Source organism: Falco punctatus (assembly GCF_963210335.1).
Source record: "Falco punctatus genome assembly, chromosome: 9".
Lineage (NCBI taxonomy): Eukaryota > Metazoa > Chordata > Aves > Falconiformes > Falconidae > Falco > Falco punctatus.
In genome coordinates this window covers 22,350,412-22,378,212 of record NC_137589.1, presented here as the reverse complement: position 1 = coordinate 22,378,212, position 27,801 = coordinate 22,350,412, and the positions used below count along the sequence as shown (strand labels likewise).

The following is a 27,801-nucleotide window of genomic DNA, read 5'->3' as shown; positions in this document are numbered from 1 at the left end:
GGACAACAGGACAAGTTGTCTGTTAAAATCAAAATTTGCAACCAAACTGAAGAAGCCATCTAACTCTCCCATCCTGCTAAAAAATGCATGTGATTATTTTGATGGTTTCCATGGTCACTCCATCCTGGCGGAAATGAAACCCTAGAAAAACTAAATGAGATGATGCTGATACAGGGTACAATTACAGACACACACACACGCCCCTTACTTGTTTGAGATCTGGTACCCACAGTGCATCCCACTGCACTTTTTCTTCAGTGAGAGTGGGGCAGAAAGCTGCCTTTGGGGCAGGCAGCACTGGATCTCTGCAAACAAAAATCAATCAAGTCTTCTATGAATAACGGCTATGGAGAAACAGAGTGAGAGGGAAAAATGTGGCTAAATATTTATCTAGGTAATATGACCATGGCTGAGGAAAACAGATGCTGCTGGCTAGAATAAAGGCACTGGCAAGTCAAGATTTAATCAAGTCCTTGACTGATTGGCTCCTTATTCTCAATTTTATTCCTTTTCTGGAAGAGTATCATGCAGGAAATGCTGGAACTATAGCAAAAGAGCATATAGACTTCTTTAGAAAAATAACATAGGAATGTTTGTAAATAGGGAAAACATTCTAAAAAATATGGATATAGGCTTTAGTATAAAGATGAGATTAGTAGGCATGTATGAGGAGATAGCAATTTCTCTGTTCTTTTCAAAATGTAGATGTCAAAATGAACATAGGGAAGAGGTTCAGCATCCGTATGGCTGGAAATTTGAATGATTTCTATATTATCTGTCTTGGGGGGAAAAAAAAATGAAAAGGAAAAAAACCGCAACCAACCAACAACAAAAAGAATCCCCCAGAAAACCCAACAACAAAACAAAACAACAAAAAAAAACCAAACCCAAAAAACCCACCAAACCCTCACCTGTTCAAGGGTTGCTGAGTTTGGATCCCTGCAGACCTTTGCTGAGACTTGGTTGGATCTAACGGGCAAAAAATAAGACTTTGATTAAAACCAGCAGGATCTGTGCCATGAAGCTCCTCTGAATGCTAGTTTTCCTTTCTAGTTTACTGGGGCTCCTTGCTGGCAGTAGGTAAGCTCTGGTTTGAACCGTTGGCATCAGTGGGAACTAGGGGTGGATTCACCCTCCAGCAAACCGCTGAAGCAAGGGGTTACTTCTGCCTCGTGGCAGAGGCAAGTGAAGGGGAGAGGTGGTGGGGCAGGACCTCTCCTTTTGGCTTGGGCCGGCTGACGTGGATCGCAGCCCCTGCTCAGTATGAAGGGCAGAGACTAATGGCACTGATGGAACAATGATTACAACCATTGTATTCAGAAAAGTGCCTTAGACCCTGGCTGTGAATATTTTTGTCTACAGCTAGGGTGATCCTTTAGTGCTGCAAGTAATTATGTTTTGTTTCTTCATGTGTATCTCTAAAATAAATTACACTTGTGTTCTGCTTATCACAGGAAAGTTTTCTTTAGAAATAGCTTAATATTTTTACCTTGACAAGCCTTGGCTAAGTGTGTTGAAGGTTAGTTTTGAAATTCTTTAAGGCTTGTTCATCTTTCTTGGGCTCCCTTTCTGTTTCATACTACAGGGGACCTACAGGGTCTCATGGGCGTTGGCATTGCAGGGTTTGCTGTGCCTCCAGTTTAGGAAGAAATACTCTCTTGTTCCTGATGCACCCCGTTCCCTACCAAGGTCTCAGTAAGTCCACCCCGGCTTTTAAAACCTTAGCTGCTGCCCTTGCAGCTTTGCTGAGACATGTCTTGTTTCATCCGCTGGACCCTATGGGTCAGCTGGGTCTTTCTCTTGCCCTTTCTCCACAAAGTCTTTACTGCCTTTTCTTCCCAGTCCTCTCTTTCTCATCATTTACCATCAAACCCCTCTTTTCTCCGATAAAACCCCTGTAATGAACACATGTGAAGCCATTTCCATGACTTCCACCTGCTCAGCACAGGTAACAGCCTCAGGTCTTGCCACAGTGGGACCTGTTGGGTGTTGGCAGTGGACACAGCTGATGAGCAACGTGAACGCGGTGGTCACAGAGGCATCTGTCAGATATGCTTTCTAGTCAGGGAATTATGTTCTCCTTTTAACTGATTTTTATGAAATTAATTTTAACATCTCTCAAGAAGTAGCTTGCATTTACACTGAAAATCCCAGTGGCTTCAGACGGATCTCTTTCCAGAGGTTTTCCACGGGGAGCCAGATTCCTCTGGAGGCAGTAGAAGTTTATTGTTATTTAATTTACTGTCAGAAGTACTGCTGCCCTTTTCTCTGGGCTTATTTCCTAAACCACAAACATAGAATCTGGGTTGGTTTTTTTCCAGTGTAAATTGTAAAATCCACTGAAGTTAGGTCAAAGCACCCCAGCTGGAGAGTTAAATCTCCTACAGCCATTCAAAGCGCATGGATATATGTATTAATGTAAATCTCTATGAGAATCCCAAAGGGCACTCAGAAGGGTAGGAGTCTGGCGTTGTAAAGAAAGATTTTCTCAGCTGCTAACGCAGCACAGTAGTTTGCCATGCTTTTGCGGAGCCACCTGGAGAAGCTGTAGCCTGCTCATTAGCATCAAATATTGGCTATCCTGTCTGTTGAACAGCACCCACCAATGAAGATGCAAAAGCCAAGACTGGAGCCTGAATTTTCAAGTGTGGTGTTTGTACTGTGAAAACTTTTCTTACGTATCTTCCGAAGAGTTTTATAGTTCCCTGTTTTTCAGCTGCCTTTCAGGTAGCATCATCTTTCCAGTTTATTACACTGTCCCCCTGCATTAGCCATCTTTCATTAATAAACACCTTTTGGTCAGATCAGTGCATAGAAAAAGCCACTACAGCAATGATGTACATGTGGTGAAGACAGTATCATGGAACAGTTTTCAGCAGAATAGATGAAAAATTACTGAAATCCTGCTTTGAGCTCCAGTATTTTATTTTTATTATTTTTGGTAACAGTGGGTTGAGTGGATGGTAAAGCTTTCTGTAGTAAGTTGCTGATAAAATGCTAATTTATAAAGCTGCCACACTTTCCGTTGCTGCTCTCGGGTTATGCAGGTTTTTGGGCATAAATGTTTGTTTGCTCTTTGACAGGTTGGATTAAACCCAGCTCTGGCCTATCTGAAATATATTTTTATGCTCTCTGTAAGTGGATTCTTCAGGCAGTCTGTCACAGCTATAAAAGAAAAGGGAAAAAACCCACCAAAACAACAAACAAACCCAAAGAATACATGAAATTGTTTTATGTTGGTAATCTTAGATATTTTCCAGGGTTTCACAGATATGAAGTAAAGGAGTTAAGTCATATCATTTGCACTGGCCGGTTTGCAGGCTCTCTTCAGAAACACACAAGATGGATGTGAATTTTTTATATCATGCAGGACAGCAGGGAGGTCACAGGGTGCAGTTCAGGAGATCCAAGTAAACATCTCCTCTGTGATCTAGCCATGTGCTTGATTGAGGCTTTGCAGCATACATTTGGGCAAAGGCACGTGGATTCTGTTTTTCTATGCATTTTATTTGCTGCCTTTGCCTGCAGACAGGTCAGGGCCAATGGATTGGTGGTTGCCCTTCACTTCTTGTGTTGAGCACTTACAATATACTCAATTCAAACTGGAATATAAATCAGATTTGTGGATATGTGGTGGTTTCATTTGCAGCCAGTGTGGCTCAACTTGAGACCCTCTCCCCAGCAGCACCCAGAGCCGAGGCTGCCAATGTCCTTGGGATATGGGCAATGCCTGTGGGCCAGAAATGCTGTTGGGATTTTTCCCTTTCCATCTGAGTAAGTTTAGAATTGAACTAGAAAATCTAGATCAGACATTAGAAAAGAAGTAGTCTTCTAAAAGTCCATGTTCTTCTAGAGCTATATCAGCAGCAAGGTATGGCACTGCCTTGCTCCGATGTGATGGGCAGGGTACAAATTCATATAGCAAACAATCAGTTTTTTAAATAGTAGTGATAATCCTTTGACTACTGATTTTAAGATAAAGCTGTGCAATGTTAAAGAACTAATATCTACAAAAAAAAAAAACAACCACAAAACCCACATGAACATCTGCAACAGCCTTGGTTCCTCCTGCATCAGGCACCTAAGCTCAGGGCTAGCAGCCTGGTTTGTATGGGGTGTCTCTGGTGCCTGATACCAGGATTAAAAACAAGCTTTTCTGACAGCCTGAGTTCTCTCAGCCACCTAATGGTTTATGGGATGGATCTCCCCATTGATGACATACCTTGCTTAGTGCCATGGCTTTTGTGCAGGCATGGGGGAGAAGGAGGCTTAGGGTTTTGGTGTGGTGGCTTCACAGGAAGCCTTGAGGGAGGGTGGGCATGTTTCTGGTCTGCTGAACATCTCCTGTGAGTTTATTTTAATAGCAGTTTCCAAAAATCTCTAAATTTAGCCCACATATCACTAGTTACATACATACATAGGCTAATTTAGGTGGCAGTGAAACAAAGAAACAAAATCCAGCCTTGTGCTTACTTGAAAATAGTCTGATTTCCAGTCTAACCCTGAATGGTCTGAAGCAGAAGTGAATTGTTTCTAATAAAGCTCCTTTTATCTGTGAGGTGCAGACAATGCACTTTTATCTGTAAAGGCAGAAAAATAGAATTAGCAGTTATATTAAAAAACAAATATTAATTAAGCTGATGAGTGTTTTCCCCTTGATTCAAACTTCATTCCACTGGTTTCTCCTATACCATTGCCCACAGTGACACCTACTGGCATTTTGAATAGGGCTGGCTTGCAGGCTATAGTCTGGTGAGTAAGTCATGCCAGGGATTAATTAGGAAAAATGAAGACAACAGCGAATGTGGTCGTGGAGACACCTGTGGCTATCCAGGGAATGTCCACCAAGCTTTGAACCCTGGCGCTCTGCTCTGCGCCGGGACATCAAGCTTTGAGTCTTCATGCACCAGCTGAAGAAGACCCACTAGCAATGGAGCTGGTCATTAAATTCCAGCTTTGTGCTTGGCAAAAGATCGAGCATTAAAATGTGGGCATCCTCCTCCCTTCCCCAGACCTTTATGGCTTCTCAAAATACACCCCGGCTAGCAAGTGTTTCTTTTTTCAGGGAGTTTATTTTCATTGGGAAATGAACTTGCTCACACTCACTTGAGTAGATTTCATTTTTATGCCTGTACATTATTAAACATTCAATTAAGGTCTTGGGGATATATTTGAACTAACTTCTTATTTCCCACTATTGGTGCAGTATCTCTGAGTTGTAGTAATAGTAATTGAAAAGTGTCTTTATGATAGCAGAAAGCAATTTCATCCTTAATCCATGAAATAGTAGGCACTGGATATCTTAATAGATAACCACAAGACTAAGCTACTGAAGGAAGGGAGAAAGACATTAGAAATGGAGTTACTGATGTGGTAAAACTGAAATGGCCTTATTTCCATACAGCACAGAATGCAGCAAAACACCATTTGAGATAAGGTTTCTTATTTACATTCTTAATACTTTGTGGCTTTCTGTTCTGCTTAATAGGGTATTTCCTGTGAATCTTCCTGGAGTGGAATTTCTTACCACCGTAGGGGTCAGTTCCTGTCTGCCATATCGGACTTGGGAGGGACACAAGGCCAGAAGCAGTGACTGGTGATTGCAGGGCTATGTGCTGATGCAGTAAGTTTATCAGTCACCACGATAGACTGCTTGGTAATGGCCAAGTCCTCCTCCCACACTGCCTTTTGGTGGGAATGGGATGCCTTTCTGGAGGAGAAGCTGTTTGGTTTGACTGGGTGTGAGTTCTCGGGTTACATGAAGGGGATTTTGGTTTTGGCTTTATGTGTTTCCGAGGATTAGCTGATTCAGGTGGTTCCTTCTGACCCTAAAATGTATGAAATTCAAAAATGTGTTTCTTTAGAGTTCCTAAAGAGAAATCTTTAGAGTTTCCAGGGAGATGAGCACTGGTTGGAACTTCTGCCTCTCATTTCAAGTCTTAGGGGATTATGGAAACAAGGGCATGGGACTATATTTGGTGGTCATACACAAGTTTTTGGATATATGGCTTCAGACGCTGTAGTAGTAGAACTGAGATGAAACTCATCATCTCAAAACATTGTCACAAGAGGCTACTGAAAATTATATAATTTAAGCTTGGAGGTGAACCTTTTTGTAGAGCATTCCTGTAACAGATCTTCTTCCCTGCCTTTTCTGGAGCATCCCCATAATAGATCTTTTTTTTACCTTGAAGGAAGGGTTTGACTGGGATGGGCTCCCTAACCTGTTGGTTCCTGGCAAATCCTTGGCTGTATTGTGGAGCTGAAGGTAGCACCAGGGCTGTGCCAATTGACATTGACAACTGGTATCTGGAATGAAATCAAGGTGTGGGCTTTCATAAAATAAAAATAGATCTCATGATCAAAATGTACAGAAATTAAGTATGATAGCAGAGGAAATTATCCTTTAAAATGCATACTTGGATCAGAAAATGTGTATTTCTCCAAGAATTTAAAAGAAAATGTAAAAGAAATAGAGATACCTATTGTTTTGGGCTGTACATAATGCAATATTGCAGTAGTATACAGCAAGGTATATTTAACCTGATCTTTCTGACATTGGAGTGGAGTCCAGGTTCATATATGCTCTGGCACAATTTTAAGCAGCCTATTAAATACCTATTTAGGCAACCTGAATTGCTGGTATAGCCCATAACCTAAGCATGATATAGCATAATGAATTGGGGCTGACATAGTTTAATCCCGTGATGTCCTCTCCTTGGTTGTTTTGCCTCCCTCACTGGTGAGGGGTTTGGAAAGGTAAAGGCAAAGCCTGGTCCTGTAGTATATGCACACCAAGAACTCCAGGTGGAATTTACAGGTTTCCTTCACATCCTTGAAAGCCGGCTCAGATCACTCCTTCATTGCTTTCTATCAAGTGGAAATACTCAAAATACTCAGACCTAAATTGCCAGCATGGCAAGAAGACTAATACTATTCTAATTTTTTTAAAAAAGGAGAGTTTTGCAAACCTGGTGAATAGTGAGGAAGTTGGCCATCTTTTTCTGAGACAGTTTTTTTTACATAAGGTTACTTGTGGCCAGATCTCCGAGTTACATTGTGGACAAGAAGATGACCCATCTTTGCAATGGGTAAATGCTCATTGTCCTTGGTATTACACACCAGATGTGAGGTGAAGGGTCAGAGCGCCCTGGGTTAAGTTAGCATCTCCCCAGAGCCTCCTGCTAGATGCACTAAAGAGCACTTTGATCCCCTTCTCGAGTCATTTGATTCTCCATCATCAACAGACAGCTTTGGGAACAGATGCCTGGCATCAGAAATGAAATATTAGCTGCTGTCATGCTGCTGTATGCTCAGGGACTGTAGCATGGAGAGGCTGCTTCAGTGTTCATCCTTTAATTTCCCCTGCCTGGGTCCCAGTGAACAGCTGGGCTGTCAGGAGGTCGCCTGACCTGAGCACAGCTCATGTGTGTTTGGATATCCTCAAAAGGGGCATAAAAATCCTTGCTGAAGGCCAGCTATGTGTTGGGTAGGACTGAAACTCAGCTTCCCGTTCAACTGCAGGTTTCTTGGGATCAACCAAGAATCTTTGGTTCTTCCCCTGGAAGTCATGTAAAACAGGCAAGAAGGGATCTCTTGCTGGAGATGTGTGTCCTTCAGATGCTCTTCCTCTACTCAGCATTACACTTGTGCTGAAAAACAAGACTCTTAAGTATCTCATAATTAATATAAAATCAAAATAACTGACTGTTAGTTCAGAGAGAAAAGTGCAAAAAATAGCTCATTGCTGGGAAAACTTGCGATACCGCTGCAGTGGAAAATGCTGATGTCCTAAATCAGGGCATCAGTGGAACAGATGTGCTTTCCTCCTCCTGTCCCTCCTGATTTCTGTCCACCCCAAGGACTAGGAAATGTAAACAACATGGCTGTTACCAGCACATAGTTTTGTGTTTTACCAGGGTGAAGGTTTTCCCTGGCTGTGTAGGAGTGGGGTTTATTAACTGTGAGGATGGGCGATCCCATCTCTGTTGCCATAAGACTCAGTAATGTCCTTGTCCACTTGTAGACCCAAATAATAATTTTCCAAGTTCCTTGCAGAGAAAGCCACAAAAGATATAATTCTCGTTTAAAAAAAAAAAAAAAAAAAAAAAAAACAAAAAACAAAAAACACAAAAAAACCCAACATAGTGAAGTAATCTCTGGATTGATGTGCTTTCCTTGCCCAGTAAGGAAATAGTCAGCTCTCCGTTAGCAGTGTTGTGTCTTGTGCCAAAAATCTGACCTAGATTACATTTTCATAGTGTTGGTCTGTTTTTCTTTTCAGTGCTAATATTAAGATATACACCAGAAAAAAAGCTGCTTTAAAGCACAAAATAGATCTAGTCAGTCCAAAATTTTTATGTCTGGTCATTGTATGAGAGATTGATTAAGATGTTACTGTTGAGGGGTTAATTCTTGATCCACTTTGTCTCTTAGTAATCTAAACTTTTATCCTGTTCTGAATTTTTAATGTCATTATTGATTTCTTACAGCTTCATGTTTCTTTACTGTTGCACAAAAGCCTGGAATAAGTTGTAGGCAGTGGAAAGGTCCAATAAAATTTTCTTTGTAACAACTTCATAGCAAAGTTCAAATTGACGTGGCTGGAGGTGCGTGAGCATATTTTGACAGTAATAAGTCTATTCTAACTGTAATAAATAATGAATTCTGTGCTTAGGGGTGGATATTTTGCATTTCTATATTAAAATACAGGTTTTATCGGAATTTAGCAAGTTCTATTATCAATAAGACAGTTGTAACCCAGATTAGGGTGCACGGCTCAAGGCAGTTTGTTTCCTTTGAGAGAAGTTGTTACTGCTATTGAAAATAATAGAGCTTTTGGGGTTTCCCATTTCATTGCACACTCAGAGTAGAAGTTCACTTGCTGCTTTAATAAATGTATTTCAGGCAAACATTTTATCTTGGTTACTCCAGTTTAATTCACTTCCAAAATTCCTTGTACTCCAGAGTGCTTTTTGGCAGACTGGGAGTGGAGTCTGAGTTTGTATGCATGCAGGCTGATAAAACCGTGCTGCTTTTTTCTTTCATTTGAACAGTTGATGAGAGAAATCAAGGGAAAAGGAGAATATTTTCTAGCAACAGCTGAAATCTGCAGAGGTATAAACGGGAGTATATGGTGTGATAGTGTTTAATTCATCTGGTGCTGCAGGGCTCACATTTTAAGTCAGAACGTGTTGTCACCTACACAAACCCCTAAAGAAGTTGCCAAACTGGAAACAATTGATGAATTCAGGTGTTTGAATTGGGCAAATTACCTGTTTCAGTTATACTCTGTAGAGACTGGATAAATAAAATGTTTTTCACAATTTTGCTTCCAGTAAAGTTGGTTTCTAGTGACAAGTTAAAGAAGTGCATTAGCATATGGAAAGGTAGCGTTTCCTCTTTGGTTCAGACCACAGAAAGAAAACATATTTCATCGCAGGTTACTTTAAGAGTGGCTGAATATATTCAATTAATATGCTTTTTTATTCCTCATGACAGATTAGAAAATTAGTTTGGATCCTCATGGCAATGCAAATAACTTGTCTGAATAAGCATACCAAATTTGGAGCAAATTAAGAAAAATATAAGAAACAAATATGTTGATTTACATTGTTTACTTCCAATTTCATTTTTGCAAGGAATTGATTACCATTTTAATAGTTGTGGAACCAGCCTTTAGATTTACGGAGGCAAATTGGTGTTCCACACACATTCTTTGATTATAGAGAGAAAAACAAGTCAGACCTATTCAGGAAAGAAAGAGAGAACAAGAGCTACTTTTCTTGCATTTTAATGAAATTTAATTAAAACCCCACATGTTTAAGTTGCTTGAGATTGGAGAGATGGTTTATGGTGCAGTGATGTAGAGTGGTATTGCTTCTTGATGTATTTCCTCAAAAACAAAGCTGTCAAAGTTGATGTGCTGTCATATTGCTGAGGGAGACCTTTCAATCTCTATTTAAAAAACAAGCACCTTTCACTTCCCAGTCTGTTGAACTGAAGCAAATTGAGTCACAGCAACATGTTAATGTTCAAAGTAGGCTGGGAATGTTATGGGACAGGGGTTGTTCAGATAGAGATTTCAATCCTACAGAAGCTTATTCTCAAAGTTAAACGTGTGCAACTGGTCATGGGCACGCAAACTCTTTTTTTCATGTTAATATTTCCAATTTCCAATTGGCAGTTTGATTTTATTATTTTTTCCCCCAGAGTCTGCATCAACCCCATGCAACTTGCTGTACAATTTTTATTTTACTTTTTTTTTTCTTAATATTACTTGATTTTACTGTTCACTAATTTTTAGTCAGGGTAACTGATTAATTAACTCCTCTGTCTAATTATTTATCACTCATTTAATTCTCCACATTTCACATTGATTATCTGTGAATCAGTTGTTATTTTAACTAGCAAGCAGTGTTGTTTTTTTCTACCCCAATTCATTGATGGCTTGATCTGTGGGCTAATACCATTATCAGCTTTCACCCAACTAATTTGCTGTCTTTCGTTACCACAATCATTTCTTGTGGGAATAAATCCTATTTTTTCCATATTGGTTCCTCTCTTGTCTTCTTGAGCCACCCTCTTTGCTAAAGCTCTTCTCCCAATTCTCCTTAGCCTATCCCAGTGTGCTACTTTCACCCACCTGTATCATCTTTATGCTCTCTTAATCCTTGAACTACCTGTCCTTGAGTTCTCGCTCTTCATCTTTGAGGTTTGTCTTGACTTTTTACCCTCTTCACCCCCATCTGTGTCTCTTTGAACTTTCCAGCTTTTTCAGCATCCTCTCCTTCCTCCATTTCTCATCCTTCTGAAAGTCCTTTTTCTTCTCAGAAGATTGTCCCACCCACTAACCTACTTTTATTTCTTTTTTCTTGTTTCTTTGCACTTAAGTAAATTAAGCTGTCCCCCACTTGACAGCATTTCTGCAGCTTCTCGTGTCTTCTCGCAATACCAAATAGATGTGTGGTGGCAGGGCTGAGCTTCCTGCTCTGATCCCCTCATCCTTCCTTTTGCTTTTTGCCATCCTTCAAGCATCTCTACCTGTGGTCTTTCTGCAAGAGCATCAGGATTTCCAGTCATCCTTTTCACCGGTTGCCACCTACTTTGTCTCCTCTTTCTCCTTGTATGTTTTCACATCAATCTTTGCTGTGTGTGTATGTGGATAGATAACCTGCTTTCAGTCGCTACACCTCCAAAAATTAGCACTTGTGAGCTTCTGCTAATTTCCTTTATAAATGGATTGTGGGCTGCAGGCAACAGTTTGGACACCTCTTGAACTTTTGCCCTATGTGCTCCCACTCAAGAAGGTTGTCGTTGACCAGGGCAGTAACAGGGACAGTGTCAGGCTCGGGGGTAAGGAAGGTGGTGGCCCCTGCACCTGCTGGTGACAGTGTTTTACAATTCCATCTGTTTTCCAGGCAGAAATGCAGAAACAGATGTTTGCCTCAGTACCATGAAGAAAAAGTAGCTGAGAGGTTGTTGCCTCCCAGTCTGTTTGCAACTTAGGAAGCCTGATTGCTCTCCAAAAACGGTTGTCAGACTGCATTACAGTAACAGTGGGGATGGAACGAGAGTTATAATGTGGTTTCTAATGTGCCTTGTGTCTACTTTTAGAGCAAATTAAGACAGGAAATTTCTTCAGCTATAATGCATTAAAAAAAATAATGCTTTTTTTGATATTATCTTTCCTCCTCTTTATCCCTTAAAAGTGCACGCTGCATTTAGGAATCAAAACTGTATCTCAGGTCTTCATTACAAACCTTAATGGACACATCCAGTCCAAATCATCCTGGCTCACAGTCCTGTATTAGGTCTGGCTGAGCCCCACAGCAGCCCCCATAGTGCTGTGGTTTGTACTGGTAGCTAGAAAGGTGGTGACACACACCAGCGTTCTGGCTACTGCTGAGCAGCGCTCGCACAGCATCAAGGCTGTCTCTCCAACATTCCCCATCCTCACCACTAGGCTGGGGGTGGGCAAGACCTTGGGAGCGGGGGACATGGCCAGGACAGCTGACCCAAAGTGACCAATGGGATATTCCATACCATATGATACCTGCTCAGATGTAAAAGCTAAGAGAAAGGAGTAAGAAGGGGGGCATTCACTATATATGACATTTGCCTTCCAGACCTTCCAAGGAAGTGGCCAAACATTGCCTGCTGACAGGAAGTAGAGAATAACAACTTTAGTTTTCCTTTGCTTCTGTGTGTGTGACTTTTGCTATTGCTTAATTAAACTGCCTTTATCTTGACCCACAAGTATTTTTTTCCATCATATTTTCTCCCCCTTCTCCCTTTTCTGCTGAGTAGGCAAGTGGTAGAGAGCTTGGTGGGCACCTGGTGCCCAGCCAGGGTCAACCCACCACAAGTCTGTAGAATGTCATGTCATCTGCTTGATATTCTGCAACATCCTTTAGTCTTAGAGGTGGCTGTATAAAAATCTTTGAAGCTCAACAAACCTTTATCTACACAGGACAGCTTCTACTATTCATCCAGTCACATGAGCGTTCAAGAGTCCCTGAAGATGCTCAGGTTTGCTCAGAACTCTTGGTTTTGAGAGTGGCTGGGAAGGAAACTTGAAGGTGACAGCAGGACTTGCCTTTTGCCTGAGAAATTTTTAGTCACATCAGATCTGAAGGTTCTGGTAAAGGAAGAATTGAGCAAATGTTCTGTTTATATGGGAGGGGATAGAGGAGCCTCCTTTCACCACAGGACTCTTTGCTGATTTCAAGGAGTACAAAAGAGAAAACTTCATCTGAAAAAGCCGTGGGGAGCACAGAGAAGGCATTTCCTCCTGTAACAGTGCTGCCCACTGCCTTGGATGGTGAGGAGGATGCTCAGGAGTGGGAAAAGGAAAGGGCCGAAAGCTCCTTCCATCTCGTGCATGTGTCCTCCTTCTGAATGCAGGAACGTGGGCCAACATTTGCCAGATATGGTCCCTTACACATTGTGTTGCCTTTTATGTATCCCTGAAAATTGGACTTGATGAACACTGGGTTGTAGTCCAGTGGAATCTAGGAGAAAGGTATTAAAATGAGAGCAGAAAAGCCAATGTTGTGTTTTTCATGATTGGAAAATGATACCACTGAAGTTTATCCCTACTTCATGCCCTTTTTCGTAGTATTGCATGGTTTAGGGGACTTATTTGATGAGACATGTTTGTTCAGTGTCAAACCTAATAAATCCTGTTTGAGTATGTATCTCGCAAAAGTTACAAGTGGTCCTATTTATCCACTATTTATTACCATGAGGAGAGTCGTGTTAAGGTTTGATGTACTGGTGGTAAGACCTTAACTTTTATGGTGTAAAACGAAACTGAACTGATCAGCTGTGCGCACTGGGTTGTGGAAGTGCCAGAGATGTGGCACTGCTACTTCTTTCTGTGTGAGAAGTCAACCTTCAGGAAGCTCCTGAATGATCACAACTGTAATGCGGTATTGACAGGTCAATGCAAAAGTCTTGAATTCATGGTGAAAATTCTGCCTGTGTTTCAGGACCAGCAGCTTCACCTAAGGAGTCATCAGAGCTCTGGTCAGAGTTGGAAAAATCACAGTTTGGAGACTGTCTTTTGCTCTGAACTGAGTACGCTGAGTTTCTCTCTTCCACAGCTTCCATTTTTATAACCTCATTTCCATTGCCTATCCTGCCTTGTCCCCAGCAGATTTTGGCAGGTACCACCTAGCAGCTCATAGGGGAGAGGACTGGTTCCAGTTCAATTTATGGATGTCTTGTATGTCTGTGGGATGCTGAAGTTAGAGGTGGTTTTAAGAAAAAGGGAGGGAAAGAAGGTACCAGCCCCAGCTCCATCCCTACCCATGTCGCATGCTCCCTCCTCACCATCTCTCTGCACAGCACAGTGAAATTCAGATTCATGGAACAGTAGTGCTAAACCCTAAAAGAAACAAGGAAATTAAAGAAATCATTTAACCAAAGAACTTCAAATTAGGAACATTTATTGCATTGTTACATTTCAGAAACAGCAGGGGACTGTTGGAGGACTGTTGTTTTATTCATTTTGTTTTGTACCCGGTGGAGTAGGTGTAGGCTGTACTTGCCTTTGCTTCAGTGAAATAATGGTTGAATATACCTCTTTGACTGTTCCTGTACAGTCTGTTATATTCTTTTCACCTGGTGAAATCAGTGTGACCAAGTTCTGAGAACCACGTTATACCTTGATATTAGGAGGTGTGCCGCCAACTTTTTTTTTTTTTTTTGTCTAAGTAAAAGGCACTTCATAGCATACCAGTTGCTCCTTGTTTGGTTTGTAGCTTGTTTTGTTGCCATATCCTCACCTCCTGTCTCATGAGGATGCACAGACAACCTCAGTCAAGGACATACAAACCCACCATTCAGAGTGATTTGTATTATTCTGTATGCTGGACTTGAGTGTCCACATGCAAAGAGTCCCTTTAGGTGCACTGAGATTATTGCAGTTCAGGGGATGCTTTTGTGGGAATCAGAAGCAACCTGTAAACTGCAGAAGACACCACAATTGGAGGAGACACCCAGACTGTCCAAAATGTGCCCAGGAGCATGTTGTTCTCTTATTGCTGTTACAGTCCATTAAGAAGCCACAGTGAATCAGTGCAGAACAGATAAAATGTTTACTACAAGGCTTTAGCAAGGCAACAGTCTTCTATAACTATTACAAAACAGCTTTGACTTTAAAATATATATTCAAATACCTAGTTTTAACTCGAATAGCTTGACTTTTAAGAAGGAGGAGTTTGTGATCCTTTAGTGAGAAAAATAAAAATTTCCTGCAGAAGGTTGCCAGCTCAGTTAGGGCTAGCTGCATCTGAAAATAGGCACTGGCAACCCCAGGTTGCTGTAGGGTCATCCACATGTTTCCAGCTCGGGTTCACAACCATTTGGGATGGTGGAGGTGTGCTAATAACATACTAATTCCTGCTGCGAAACCCCACCGTGGGCCAGCCTGCACTTCCTTGTCCCCCAGTGTATGGTGGCAGGTGGACGTGGGACAAGCTGCTCATCAGCATCCCCTATCTGCTGGGTTTATCCTTCTTCATCTGCTTTCCCAATCCTGTGCATGAATGATGTTTAATTAAAAGGTGTGGTTTAACCCTCACTTCCCATCAACCGTGGATCTTTTTCATATTTTAATTTCCCACTTGCTTAACTTCAGTTAAGGTGCTGTTTAGAGGGGTACTGAAGACATCTTAAGTGTCAAAAATCAGACCCACCTGCTATGCTTTGATTCACAGGATGAATAAGAAGAGGACCACAATATGATAATCCTGCCCATCGGGTATTTCAAGGAGCAGTATTTTGAGATAATTCATGGGAATAAGACACATAGGAAAACCAGAGAAACAAAGTTTTATAATTCCTAAGGAATTCAGTACAGAAGACCAATATTAACCTGCTTGTTTTGCAGCATTTTTTAGCAAACAAACATTTTTTTATAAATCCTATTTTGTTAGCAGTGCTGTTGTCATTCCAGACTTGAAAAAAATGTTTAAGGCAGAAAGGCCAGAACAGAAACAAAAGTATTTTGAAAGCTGCTTATGTTTGGAGTTTTGGTGATGGTTCTATGAACACTTTTTTAAATCACCAACAAAGTAATTTAGATTAATGTTTTTTTTTAAAAAATGCACCTTGGGTAAGATGGATTATGCATTGGGCGCTGTCATCAAACCCATGTTACCCTCACTGGTCTGTGTGGTGCAAACCTGGCTGCAGGGAGTGAAACTCCTCGTTTCAAAGCCACCTTTGTGTTTCTGCTGCCCTGACATGACCTTTGGCAGGGTTTTGGCCTTTTGATGCCACAGCTGACGTGGGTTACGTAGCTTTCCAGACAAACATTCTATTTTCCACGTTTTTCCAAAATTTCTCAGTATAAACACAGCAGTCAAAGATATCCAGCTGGAGGGAAAAATGAGCTTTTCTCAAGTTTAACCATTGGGTTAGTCTCCAGCATCAAGGTTTCTCCATCAAGCCTGTGTCAACACTTGGCTGGCCTTTAAATGTGTTTCAGTTTTTGATGATGGTCGGGAACACAAGCTCCCATTGAAGTTGGTGACTGACAAAGTAAGGTCAGTGGGCCAAAACCTTCACCCAAGCGTCAGTGTCTGAAGTTGCCAAGCACATGTTTTCTCTGTGTGGTGGGTGAGGTGTCCCCTAGTCTTGTGGAGGAGGGCATTGTTGCAACGTGGTAGCACATGAGAAGTGCCAAAAGCAGGGCAAAGCATCTGAAGCTCTTGTAGTGGGCACAGATGGTGGTGGCACAAGTCTGGGTCCTGCATGGTGCCCAGATGTTGTGTGTGCATCTGGCTGCCCTTGGAGGGGTTTCCATCTGAGCTGCTCTGCCTTGGCTGTTCCCATCAAACAAAGTTTTGGCTCTGGGTGTAGTCTTGTGAAAGAAGAAAGCTGATTTTTCCTTCAAGTATTGGCATACCATGAGTTTATGAGCTGTGAGTTGTTTCTGTGCACATTGAAGGGCTGTGATAGAAACACTTCCTCTCTGGGAAGAATGAGGTGCAGAAATTCACATTTCAGACACTCGCGTCTTGTTCCAGCTATGATGTCACCATTGCAAACAAAGAAGAAAAGGAGGAAGTAAATGCAGTATGTGATGCTACACTTATGTAATGACTAGTGGAGTAAATTAATTGCAGAAATATCTTTTTTGAGAGGGATGGTATAAGGTGATTGCTGAGGCCACCTGATATGTGCTCAGACAAGCCCATTCATGTGGGTCTTGTTTCAGTGGGAAGTTTTCGTTGGTGAGGACATGTGGTTTTGGTTTCAGGGAGCACAGTGACTCAAAAAAGTAGTTATTGTCAAAATTCGGTGCTATTTTTTGTTGAAGCTGATGCCTCACTGTTTCTAATTTTGTCAGTATTCAATGCAAGGTTGGTCTCATAAATATCCAATTGATTCTCAAAAAAGCTTTAATTACATGGGGTGTTTCTCTACTCAAGGCTGGGGCAGCTTGTTGGAATTCTGCATGGGATGAAGGTTTTTGTAAAGCAGGATGTTTACTTCTTTTAGAGCATAATCTGACTCCATCATGAGATGCTCTGTACCTCTACTAGTTCTTCTGTGGGGTACATTGAGCATATCAGGGAGACTTATCAATGTCTTACCCTATCAAACCCACTAAGTAAATGTGTTATCTTTTCCCCTTGGTGCTAGGATATTTTCTTACCTTTAAGTAAAATTGATAATAGAAGAAAGTTGGGAGGAAATATTTTTATAGAAGCTGCTATTACTGGACAAACTGGAGATCACCGGGAGTGAGGCACTTGTGCTGATGGGCCACATAGGAGGACTTTGAGGACGAGATTCCAGGACTTGTGTTAATCTAAGGGGGAAAAGATATTTTGTGAAAGACTCAAGCTTGTCTGTATGCTGAGGTTGATTTTAACCTAGCTCTAGCCATGTGAAGGCTGTTTAGACACGGAGTAGTACATGCATTGGATTAAAATCTGGCTCTGCTGTTGCATAGAAACTGGCCTTGTTTAGGGTTTGGCTTGGTTTCTTTAAACAACTTTCTTTAAATTTTATCTTTTTTTCTAAGGGGAAGTGATAAGTTTGGAGTGATGGTAACAGTTAATACGGGGCTCCGACTGTTTGATACCTAGATTTCAGTATGTTTGATGTACATTGTATATTCACTATGTCTACATCTAGCTGGGACCTGCCATACAGCTTTCGTTTATACTTGAGTAATGTTCTTCTAAGTAATCTGATTTCTGTTGTTTCACTCTGGTAGTGTAAATTTAGTATGTCTTTCCACTTTCAGCTGTATTCGAGACATGCTTGGGCTTTCACCCTAAGTAATAAAACGTGAAGTTGAAGATGATGGTAATGTTGATGATGATGGAGAGCTTAAGGATAGGTGCAAGATGACTGGTTCAGATGGTGAAATTCTTGCTCTTCCTACATCAAGATAAACAGAAGTCTACTTTTCTGTGTGCATTATCCAAATTGCTTTTAACCCAAGGTGTTGGTTTATATGGGGCCGGGGGGAGAGTATTTATCAATCCATAGTGATATAAATTGATATATTTTACCTTACATTTGAAAGTGGCTGAGAGATCATGTGGGTCTCCCATGCTTTGGGAGAAATAATTTATTTTCTGCTGATCTACCTAGCCAGCAACACAGGGAAGCGGAGGCAGCAAGCCATTCTTTTTAGAAGACCACATATCCTAAGTGGCTCATTGTGAAGATCTGGGGTTGGAGGTAGGTCAGAAATGAGATCTGAAAGCCTCTTCCTATTGCTGCTTTCTAAAACAGGAGCACAGACAAGTCACTGGTATCACTGGGATGTTGTTGGTGACCAACAAGATGGACCAGCCAGAAACCTTCATTACGGGTCTAGCCTAGAAATTGTTTTAAATTTCTGTTGAGTTCCAGTTCAAAAGCCATTAATTGATCCCCTAATCCATCAAAAATGCTGTTTAAACCCATCCTTTCAGGCTTCCTAATGTTACACAACGTTACATGATATAGAAGCGTGAAGAGAAGGAGTTGCCCAGATGGGCTTTAGCTCCCGCAGGTGAGCTCTAGCATTTGCCAATGTTATTTAGTTGAACTCAATGATCCCAGTAAGTTCTTACTGAGAAAATGAGGACTATAAAGGAAAACAGATGATTACACAGGTTGTCTTGTTGCAAAGGTTTTCTAGCATGCTGTATTAGCTTGTGATAAAACAGATTAAAAAAAAAACAAAAACAAAACCCAACAAACAAAACAATTATTAGCTCAGCTCCTTAATTTAGTGTTAAATCACAAAAGGTGTTATCACAGGTTAAAAATAAGGTGCTCCTGAAAATTCTTGTTTAAGGCTGTACAAGAGACCAGAAGCTGGCAGTGGTCTGAGGCAAGGATCCAAGAGTTAACAAGTTGGCATTATGTGGAATTCTTAGGGCAGGGGGAGGAAGGAGTTAATAGAGAAATAAAAAGTTCAGAGGTCAGAGGGTGGGCTGGTCTGAGGTGCTGGAAGTGCTCTGCTGCCACTGTGCTGGCTTACGGCAGTTGAGAAATGCTCCAGGAACTTTGAAATACTAATTGGGCTGGCTCTCTAATTTCATTTTTTTAATTTTCCCTCCTCCTGTCAGGCTTGCCTCAGTGTTGATGAAGTAAATCTAAAGGCAATTTGAGTTTCTGTAATACGTACATGACTTTCTCTTGCTTAAACATGTTTCAGGTTTGTTTCCTGTTAAAACATTTTTGTTAAAGACCTGTTCTTCTTTCCCTGAGAAAGCTAATTAGGGCTTTCTGGTTTTTTGGTTTTTTTTTCCTGCCTGACATTCTTTCCGTAAATACAGTGCCGTGGCTTTGAGCTCAGAGTTGAGCCTCACTGGGAAGACTTGAAACCTTTATTTTACAAGTATTTAAATGCTTATAGGAGTTAAACCATGTATAGGACAGATACTGGAATCAAGGCCATGGATATTAATGGAAGAATTTCTTTTTAAGGAAACTTTCAATCTTTAATTTCAGATTTCTTGCATGTGCCAAAAAAGCAGAAAAACAGAGATACTTTTTTTATCACTTCTTTTTATTTTATCACTTACTTTCTTAAGAAGAAACCTCTTACTGGAGCATTTAACTATCCTCTGATAAACACATGAGCATTTAGGTCTCAAGCTTAGCTTGCACTCGGCATCCCCATGGATATCCCTGCATTTTTAAGGGTACAACCCCTTACTGGTATAGACTGGAAAAAATTTTATTATCTAGGAAAATGGGTTACTAGGAGGCCAGTGGTTTATTCAAGAGGTGGTAAGGCAGTTCTCACTCTATGGAGAGGTACCTTAAGGGGCCGGTGTTGCTTTATAAAACAGCAGTGTAGTTAGCATGACAAATGCTCTAAATTTTGCAGCATTTATAATTCATTGAACCCGAGTCTTTATCCGCATTTGCCAAGTCTTATAAAAGAGACATATGTGGCTTGCTGGTGTATGAGTGTTCCCAGCAGTAGTTTCTCAGCCTAGCATTGCTGTTTGCTCGAGTGCAGACTTTCTCAGCCTTTGATGCCAAACTGGAACCTCGGTGCCTTAACTTATAACCCTTTCTTTCCCCCGCAAACACAAGACCCTCGTAATTGTTAGCTTTGCTGCCTGGTTATCTTAATCTTGGCAGGTCATACAGCTGTATTTCTACAGCTCGCATTTCTGTTTGGGTTTTCTCCATTACATTTTTATGTTGGATTTAAGCTCTGGTATTCTGCTGGAGAGAAGAAGATGTAGGAAGAGTTAATATAGTCTGGTCAGGTCTTCCAGCTAGGAATTAATTTCTGTATTTTGCTTTAATTTTTTGTGGCCTGGAGGAGCTATGTCTTAGAAATATGTTCAAAAACTTACATCATGCTTAGGTTTCAGTGAAATCTACTAAATTAGCCTTAATCATTGGGTATTGCCTTTCAAAATACAGAATTCTGTCCAGAGTCCCTTTCTCTTGGGAGAAAACCTGAAAAAAAAAAAAAGAAGGTAAAATTTGTAAGCCTAAGCCCAAATCTGGGCTGTTACACTAGTCGCTTAACTTCTTTTTGTTCATATGCAACTACAAAGGTGGGATAGAAATATTTATTACTTATTTTAAAGACGTTCTGGAAATTCTTTGACCAGTATATGCAGAGCTTTGAAGCTATAATTTATGAAGATGGCAACAAATTGTTTTTCTCTCCATCAGAAGGATCCCTTTCAACAGAGTCTTGCTTCCAACAGCTTGCTAGAGCTCAGCCATTGAATTTAATCTTCCAAACAAGTCCAGAAGAAGCAGTGGGGTCAGTCTAAAGCTAGTAAAGACACATTGAACCTGCTTGCTTTACTGCTTTTCTTTTTTGTAATTTTAATTCAAATATTATTCCTTTGCATGTGCTACCACACCATTGTAAAGCTGTAGGAATTGTTGATTTTCCTCATGTTGTTCTTGGACTGGTTTTCTCTAGATGAAATGGAGTTGCTAAAATGTGTTGATAAAATACAAATCAGCTATACCATGATTATGTACAACATTTGCCAAAGTGCTTTGTCAGGGGGCTTTGTCTAATGGTACCGAGTGAACCTGGGAATGTATTGCTACCTTATACATGGCTGGCTAAAAGCAGGAGGCTTGTAATTATTTGGTTTTTTCCCATGTGTCATAAGTGAGCACTTATGCACTTTGCCTGCTTTGTGCGGTGCTTTCAATCTAAACAGACAGAAATAATTCAAAGGGCAAAGCACACGGATGAGTTGATTTGTGTTAAAGAGGAGAATTTGAGAGGAAGAGCATTGTTAGAGGACAGGGAAGGACAGGTTGATTGAAGCAAGAAGAATTGTGGTAAGGCCAGGTGGAATTAGCTGTGAAGGAAATGGGCTGAAATACATAAAGACAAAGATGTGGACCGTGGGAAGGGTGTGGAGAGAGGTGCCAATGAAGAGGAGGTCAAGCAAAATGAAAGCTCTGCATGACTGGGCACTCAAGGAAGGACTAAAGGAATATGATTTGAATGTTGGAAAAAGGACTTGCAATATTTTGAATGAGATTAGAGACGAAGGAAAAAAAAATACACAGTAGGCAAGAGATGCTAAAGGAAGAGGCAGCTTCACATCCTTCAAAGCTCTGATTTGTTCTCCTTCCCTATATTGTGTGGAAGCCTGCATGGGAATGGTTGTGCAGACTCACAAGTGGAAATCAGATATGACAGCAGGGCCGAGCCTCAGCGCTGAGTGGTTGGTGCAGTTGTAACTGGTGACTAAGACCAAGAAATGACCTTGTAGGAAGAAGGTTTTGCCATATTGAATGTGTTATTGGCCAGAAGTTGAGAGTCGTCTCTAAGGCAGTGTCAGCTGAAAATTATACAAAAGTCATATAAGCAGTAGCAGTTTAATATGTCTAATGAATATAAGTTGCCTGTGCTAAAATTGGAAACCTTTTGACCAGAATTTTCAATCATTCGATTTTTGGGTGCCTACAAAGATTCCACTTGAGAGATTATAATTGCAACACCTTATAAAATCAGGCCCTTTCAAGGAGTCTCAATCTGGATGCTCAAAAATGTGCATCCTCAAAATCTTCTCTCCAGAAACACCCCACATAAGAAGTAAAATTACGAGTTTGTGTCCATGGTCTCCTCCAGGCTTTTTTTCTCCTCTTCCCATTCTGGCACATGGAAATAGGAAAAATGCCGTTCAGGATCAGGACAAACCCACAAGTTAGTCTACCTGACCCACTTTCTCCGGTCCCTTTTCTGAAGACTGACATGATAACATTCAGTACTAGTTATTCTGACAGAGAACTTTTTTTAAAAAATTCCTTAATGCTAGAGAGTCTGAAGAGTATTAATTACTAACATCCTGCTTTGACTTTCTGATTTTATTTACCCAGATATTTTTTAGGAAGGTATAAGTGCCCACAGCCTAACTATATGTATTTTAAAGAATTAATCTAATTAATTCTTTATTATAATTCACTTGGATATCTTTTCTTTTTCCTAGGACAGTAACTTTTCATTAATAACCCCATATATCCAGTGCTCCCAAACCAAGTTATTGTTTTTCTCAGATGCATTTACATGACTATATATTTTCATGCTGAAACCTGATATCAGGCTGCAAGTAGCACCAAAAAGGAGTATAAAAATCAATAAATAAACACAGATCAATAAAAGACCCTTGAAAAAAAATATCTCAAGCTTACCCAAATTCTAGGATTCTGATTAATTCCTCTGTCTTAGCTCAGATCCATCCTTGTTTATACATACTTTGGAATTAAAAGATCTGGTGGTCGTTTCAGGCGTTGTGCTTTAATGTAGCTTCAAACAACACCCCAGCCAGAACATGGGGGATTTGGGGGGAGGTTTTGTTACAGATCGGTGCTGGGGCACAACAGACCTGATGCCTGCAGCTCTCTGCCAGGGCTTGATTAAAAAAAACAGCAGTCGTGTTCAGTGGGAGATGTAGGTAGAGATGTTTGGTGGGAAGCCCTTAGCACTCCCCTGCCTCTGCTTCCTATTGCAGTGAAGTTTGTTGAATTTGCAGGGAGCAGAGCATTTCAGAAGAAAATGCCAGAGTCCGGGGGGGCTACATAGGAATGTAGAGTCTTTATTTAGAAACATTGACTTTTTTTTTTTTTTTTGGTGATGTATACACGCATATTGATTTTGATGGGGTAATACAAGGGATGAAGCTATCCTATTAAGTTTAGATGCAAGCACTGATAAGCTGTGACATAAATTTAGCAAGGAATATTCCACAAAATAAGGCAAAAAAAGACGGATTAAACTACTGTAATAACAGGAGAAGCGAAAAAAATATTTGTTGAATAAAGCCTTTGCTAGCAAAGCTGGGAAAATACCAAAACCAACCGAAAAAACAGGAAAAGAACTGTTTTTACAACAGGCGTATTATTGCAGTATGGTTCATGTACCGTATTCTCTGTTGAAAATTCCTCTGTCTGGTTTACTTAGTATAAATGGATTTAGGCTGTGAGGATAATTCATCTGGGCAAAAGCTGGCACTAGCACAATAAGAAGAAAAATGGGCAAGCCATAAACGGTTCCATTTTAATTATTATATCCCTTGACACAGGACAATTTTTAAATCGTGGCCAATGTCAGGCTGGGATAAAATTGTATCAGGGTTATGTTTCCATAAGTGTTAACTTGCAAAACTGCCAATCTATCTGCTGAATAACAGTCTCTGATTCTGTTTGTCTTTTTTTTTTTTCCTTTTTTTTCTTACAGACGCACTATGAAAATGGAGAGTATATTATACGACAAGGTGCTCGAGGGGACACTTTCTTTATAATAAGCAAAGGAAAGGTCAGTTGACACTCTTTGACGGCAAATGAGATGATGACAACAATGGTGATGATATGCTCCCGAAATGCAGTGCCAGCCAGCGCTTTCTCTCTCCCCTCCCTGAGGCAAAAATGCTGCAAGACTTGATGTTAATTAAATTTCTGGGTGCTGTATCGGTAGGGAAGAGTGGCCTGAAGGGGAAAAAATAGATCTCGTGCTGTTTTACACGTGTGCTCATAGTGAATACTTTGGGGTTGAAAACAGTTGTTGAGTCTTTGAGTAAATGACCAAAAAGCTCTTTTTTTTTTTTTTTTTTTTTGTTAACAGTATATCCTACAATACTTAATGTTTTCTATGCTAAGTACCCCTCTTATGAGGCTGATGTCCAGTCTTCATTCTCATAGCTATCACTTCTCAGCTTCTCCAAATTAAATAATAGGAAACTGGAGAAGTCTGAGCTCTCTACTTGGGGAGGAAAAAAGGTCTAAGTTTCTGTTCCACTGCTCACAGGGAAAATATGCTTTTTGACCTCTTTTCTCATAGATTCCTGATGGGATTTTATAGAACAAGTTTTTTCCTTCCATCAACTTTTTTTTTAATTATTTTTTTAGCTGGCCTAGTACTATGACACTTGAGAAATATTTGGCTTCTTTCCACATAGCAGGATGGAGATACTCAAGGGAATACACAGTGATTTCCCACTGCAGATGAGATGTGATACATGGAAAATAAACCACAAATGGATAAATATGCTTGAAAGTAGGCCAGCACCAGTCTCCTGGCTCGTGGGTCTGATGTTTACACCCAGGCACATATTAACATTGGCCTTGCATAATTAAAGGTAGCAAAAACCCCATGGCGCCCATAGAGGAAGAGTGTGGGTGTTGTACACACCATTGGGTTGTCTCCCAAGGCAGCTGTTAGCTTTTGGGTACTAAAACTAGATTTTCACAGTCATCTTTCACTCTCTGTCTCTGGGAGTTAGATCTTCATGAGAAATAAAAATGGTCTTTTGCAGATGAATAAGACAGTTACGGGCAAGTTTCTGAAACAAAGAGAATCATGGACTGCAGAAATCCCAGTTTGATGGTATTCCCTCATGCCCCTTTGCTTTCCTCAATTCAGAAGTAGTATTTCCTCTTCTCCCAGAATAAGGACAACCATGATACACACTTCAAATTTATTTTTTTTCTAATGAGCAGAAATAATGGGAGGGTGTGCCTCCCCCATTGAGTGTTTGAAGCCCTCCTTGCCATGTTGGCCAGCCTGTTGGCAAATGATGCTTTTTCCCGACTTGGTCAGGTGGATCCCATCCCTTCCCAGCACTCCTCAGTCTCCAGAGAGAGTCCCTTGGTTGTAAAAACTAAATCCCTGTTGACACCAGCTGGGCAAACAGTTGTTGACCTGCCCTCACACCTTGCCTGCAGGATGCAGGATGAAACCACCCATGCCCATGGCCATTGCTACTTTATCTTACTATGACAGCTGATGGCCAGAAAAAGGGAGCCAAAATAAAACAATGCACATAGGCTTGCTGAAAAATTCCCAGACCGTCAGCTGGATCCTGGTGGCTTGACAGAAATTTCCACAGGGGCAATTAAATTCTGCCCAGTTTTCTCTTCCAAGTGTACTGATTTGCAAAAGAGGTATCAGTGACTGATAGAAGACAGATGGAATTGGAGAGTGTTTAATTTTAATGCCTATATTGGGGCATAATTGCTACACAGCAAATGTAATAACTAACCCATGCTAAGTATACAGCCCAGTATAGGAGGAATAGAACCTCAGCATGAAACATGGAATAAATGGATATGAAATATAGGATAAACATATCAATGTATGCTGCCTGACACTTTCTGAAGCAGGGGCACGTAATGTCCCATGTGCCATGCTAAAACCCAACCCAGGCAGCTTAATAAGCCACAAAAAATGCTGGCTGCAGCTCATGTACCTGAGATCTCCCATGTACTTTCTGTATTCAGCAGCATCACATGAGTATTTGCAACAAGAGCTACTTACTAAAACTCTGCCTTGTCTTTTATGTCAGAGTGGCTGTAGTGACAGTCATGGGAACAGAGAAGACTTTTTTTACATTTCTGAGCCCAGCACTTCTCTCAGAAATGCTTAGAAAGACTTCTGGTCTGTTTTCTTTCAGGCCTTGCTCCATGAATAGTTCTTTTAGGAGCAAAATCCTTTTTTTTTTCTCCATGAACTCCATTCTCTGCACTTGATCCCACTCCTGAGCTTGTTTATTATTTTAGCATGTTTTCTCAAGTCCAAGTGAATAGAAATCAAAAGTGTATTTAAAACATCCTGCCTCTAGAAATCTGTTGAATAATACATCAGATGAAAACAGCTCAGTCCCTTCTGCTTGCTAAGTGCTGCTGCTCCATGCCTTTACCTGGAGACAATGTGTTCCATGCTGTGCCACTGTACACCATTTTCTCTTTAAAACGAATGGCCTGGCACCAATTTAATGCCAGATCATGTGGGTTCTTAATTGGTGCCGTGGCTGTTCAGATGGCTCATCACTTTGAACCACACAGAAATCACATTCCTGCAATCCCTTAGCACTTGCTCCTTAGGATCAGTGGACGTCACCAAGAAAGAGCTTAAATCTGCATTAACTTTGTGTGAGGGTTTTTTTCATCAGCTACAAATGTTCCAGGCTTATCCATTACACATTTCTTTACCCTCTGATCTTTGATGAGTCACTGCAGATGTTAAATGTAGTGTGATGTAGACGGAGCACTCATTAATGACTCAAACCCACTGGTTTTACTATCCATGAAAGAGATGGGAGAAGGTGCAGACCACAGTTGTAAATTTAATAGTGCAATTAAACTGGAATGTCTCTAAATCCAAAAGGATGTGTCTGATGTCCCAGATTTTGGCTTTGTGAATTTGCATATGGAAAAGCTCTGCTAAAAGCCAAATATCCTGAAAAGGAGAAGCAGATGAGAGATTTTCCCATGTATGTGAGGTAACTCCAGAGAGTTGTTCATCCAAATTAAATTTTGGGCAACTCGGGCTTCGGAAATGCCTGTCCCTCTCCACTGACGATAGGCAGAGACTGGACAACTAGATTTATAGATTGTTAACATTGGGAGAGGTGATCCCTACCGTGCACTGAGAGCAGGAGGTTGTAGTTCACCTGCCTTCTCATACCGTAAGAGGTATGAGTTACCTCTGATAACAGCTGAAATGGAAGAAATGTTTCTTGTAGAGGGCCGTTACATCAAGAGCATTCATCTTTCATGGAGCCCTTTGCATCCTTGTTATGTCTATGTCATGCCATCCTCAGCACCCGGCAGAGGCTTTGTCATTACATGGCAGCTGGGATTTATACCCTGTACCAGCATGGGAAATCAGAGCCAAGGGTGTTCAGATGATCAGTTACTATTTTTCTTCTGAATTCATTACGGAAAATAAAAAGGACCCCCCTGCAATAGGAAATCATCACTCATAGATGCGAAGTCATCTTCCTATTCTTGCAGTGCCAGCTTCTTCAGCTTGGCTTGCGCTGGGTTGTACTACCAATGCTTTTACAAGTGGGTAGAAAGTCTGCTCTCCATTAGCAGTAATTGCTTTTCTCTTTCACTGCAAAATTAAGGTGGTATTTTCCTTTTAACTTCAATGAAAATACATGATTTTTGCTCCAGCTGCAGTTATCGCTTCACTGAATCTGACAGAGAGTAAAAAGGAGAGGAGGCATCTTTCATTTTGTAATGCTCCAAGCTGTTTCAGTTATGTCTAAATGCAGATTATTTTTGTTATTCCTTTCCTTAAGTGAACTTAGCAACACAAGAAATCATACGGAAAGAAGCTAACAGAAGCATGTGCCATGTCTGAAACACAGACAATATTTAGAACCTCTTTCTGCTGCTGACTCCATATGGGCAATGACTGTGCTTGTGCAGCCAGCTCCCTGTTTAGAGTTAAAAACCTTCAAAAAACCACAAGTATTGCATTTTTGCAAGAGTAGTAGGTACCTTAGTGGAAAGTAACTGCTCATTTTCCTGCACAGTTGGTTGGTGATGCTG

The 27,801-nt window shown here is 40.8% G+C and overlaps 1 protein-coding gene across 2 annotated transcripts in view; it reads left to right on the top strand.

Moving 5' to 3' along the window:
• PRKG1 (protein kinase cGMP-dependent 1) overlaps nucleotides 1–27,801 on the top strand; it is a 503,334-nt gene that overhangs the window by 355,603 nt on the left and 119,930 nt on the right. For both annotated transcript variants that reach the window (XM_080401614.1, XM_080401613.1), the window contains exon 6: nucleotides 23,702–23,779. In XM_080401614.1, the coding sequence (XP_080257740.1) occupies nucleotides 23,702–23,779 (78 nt within the window). The remainder of the gene's footprint in view (nucleotides 1–23,701; nucleotides 23,780–27,801) is intronic.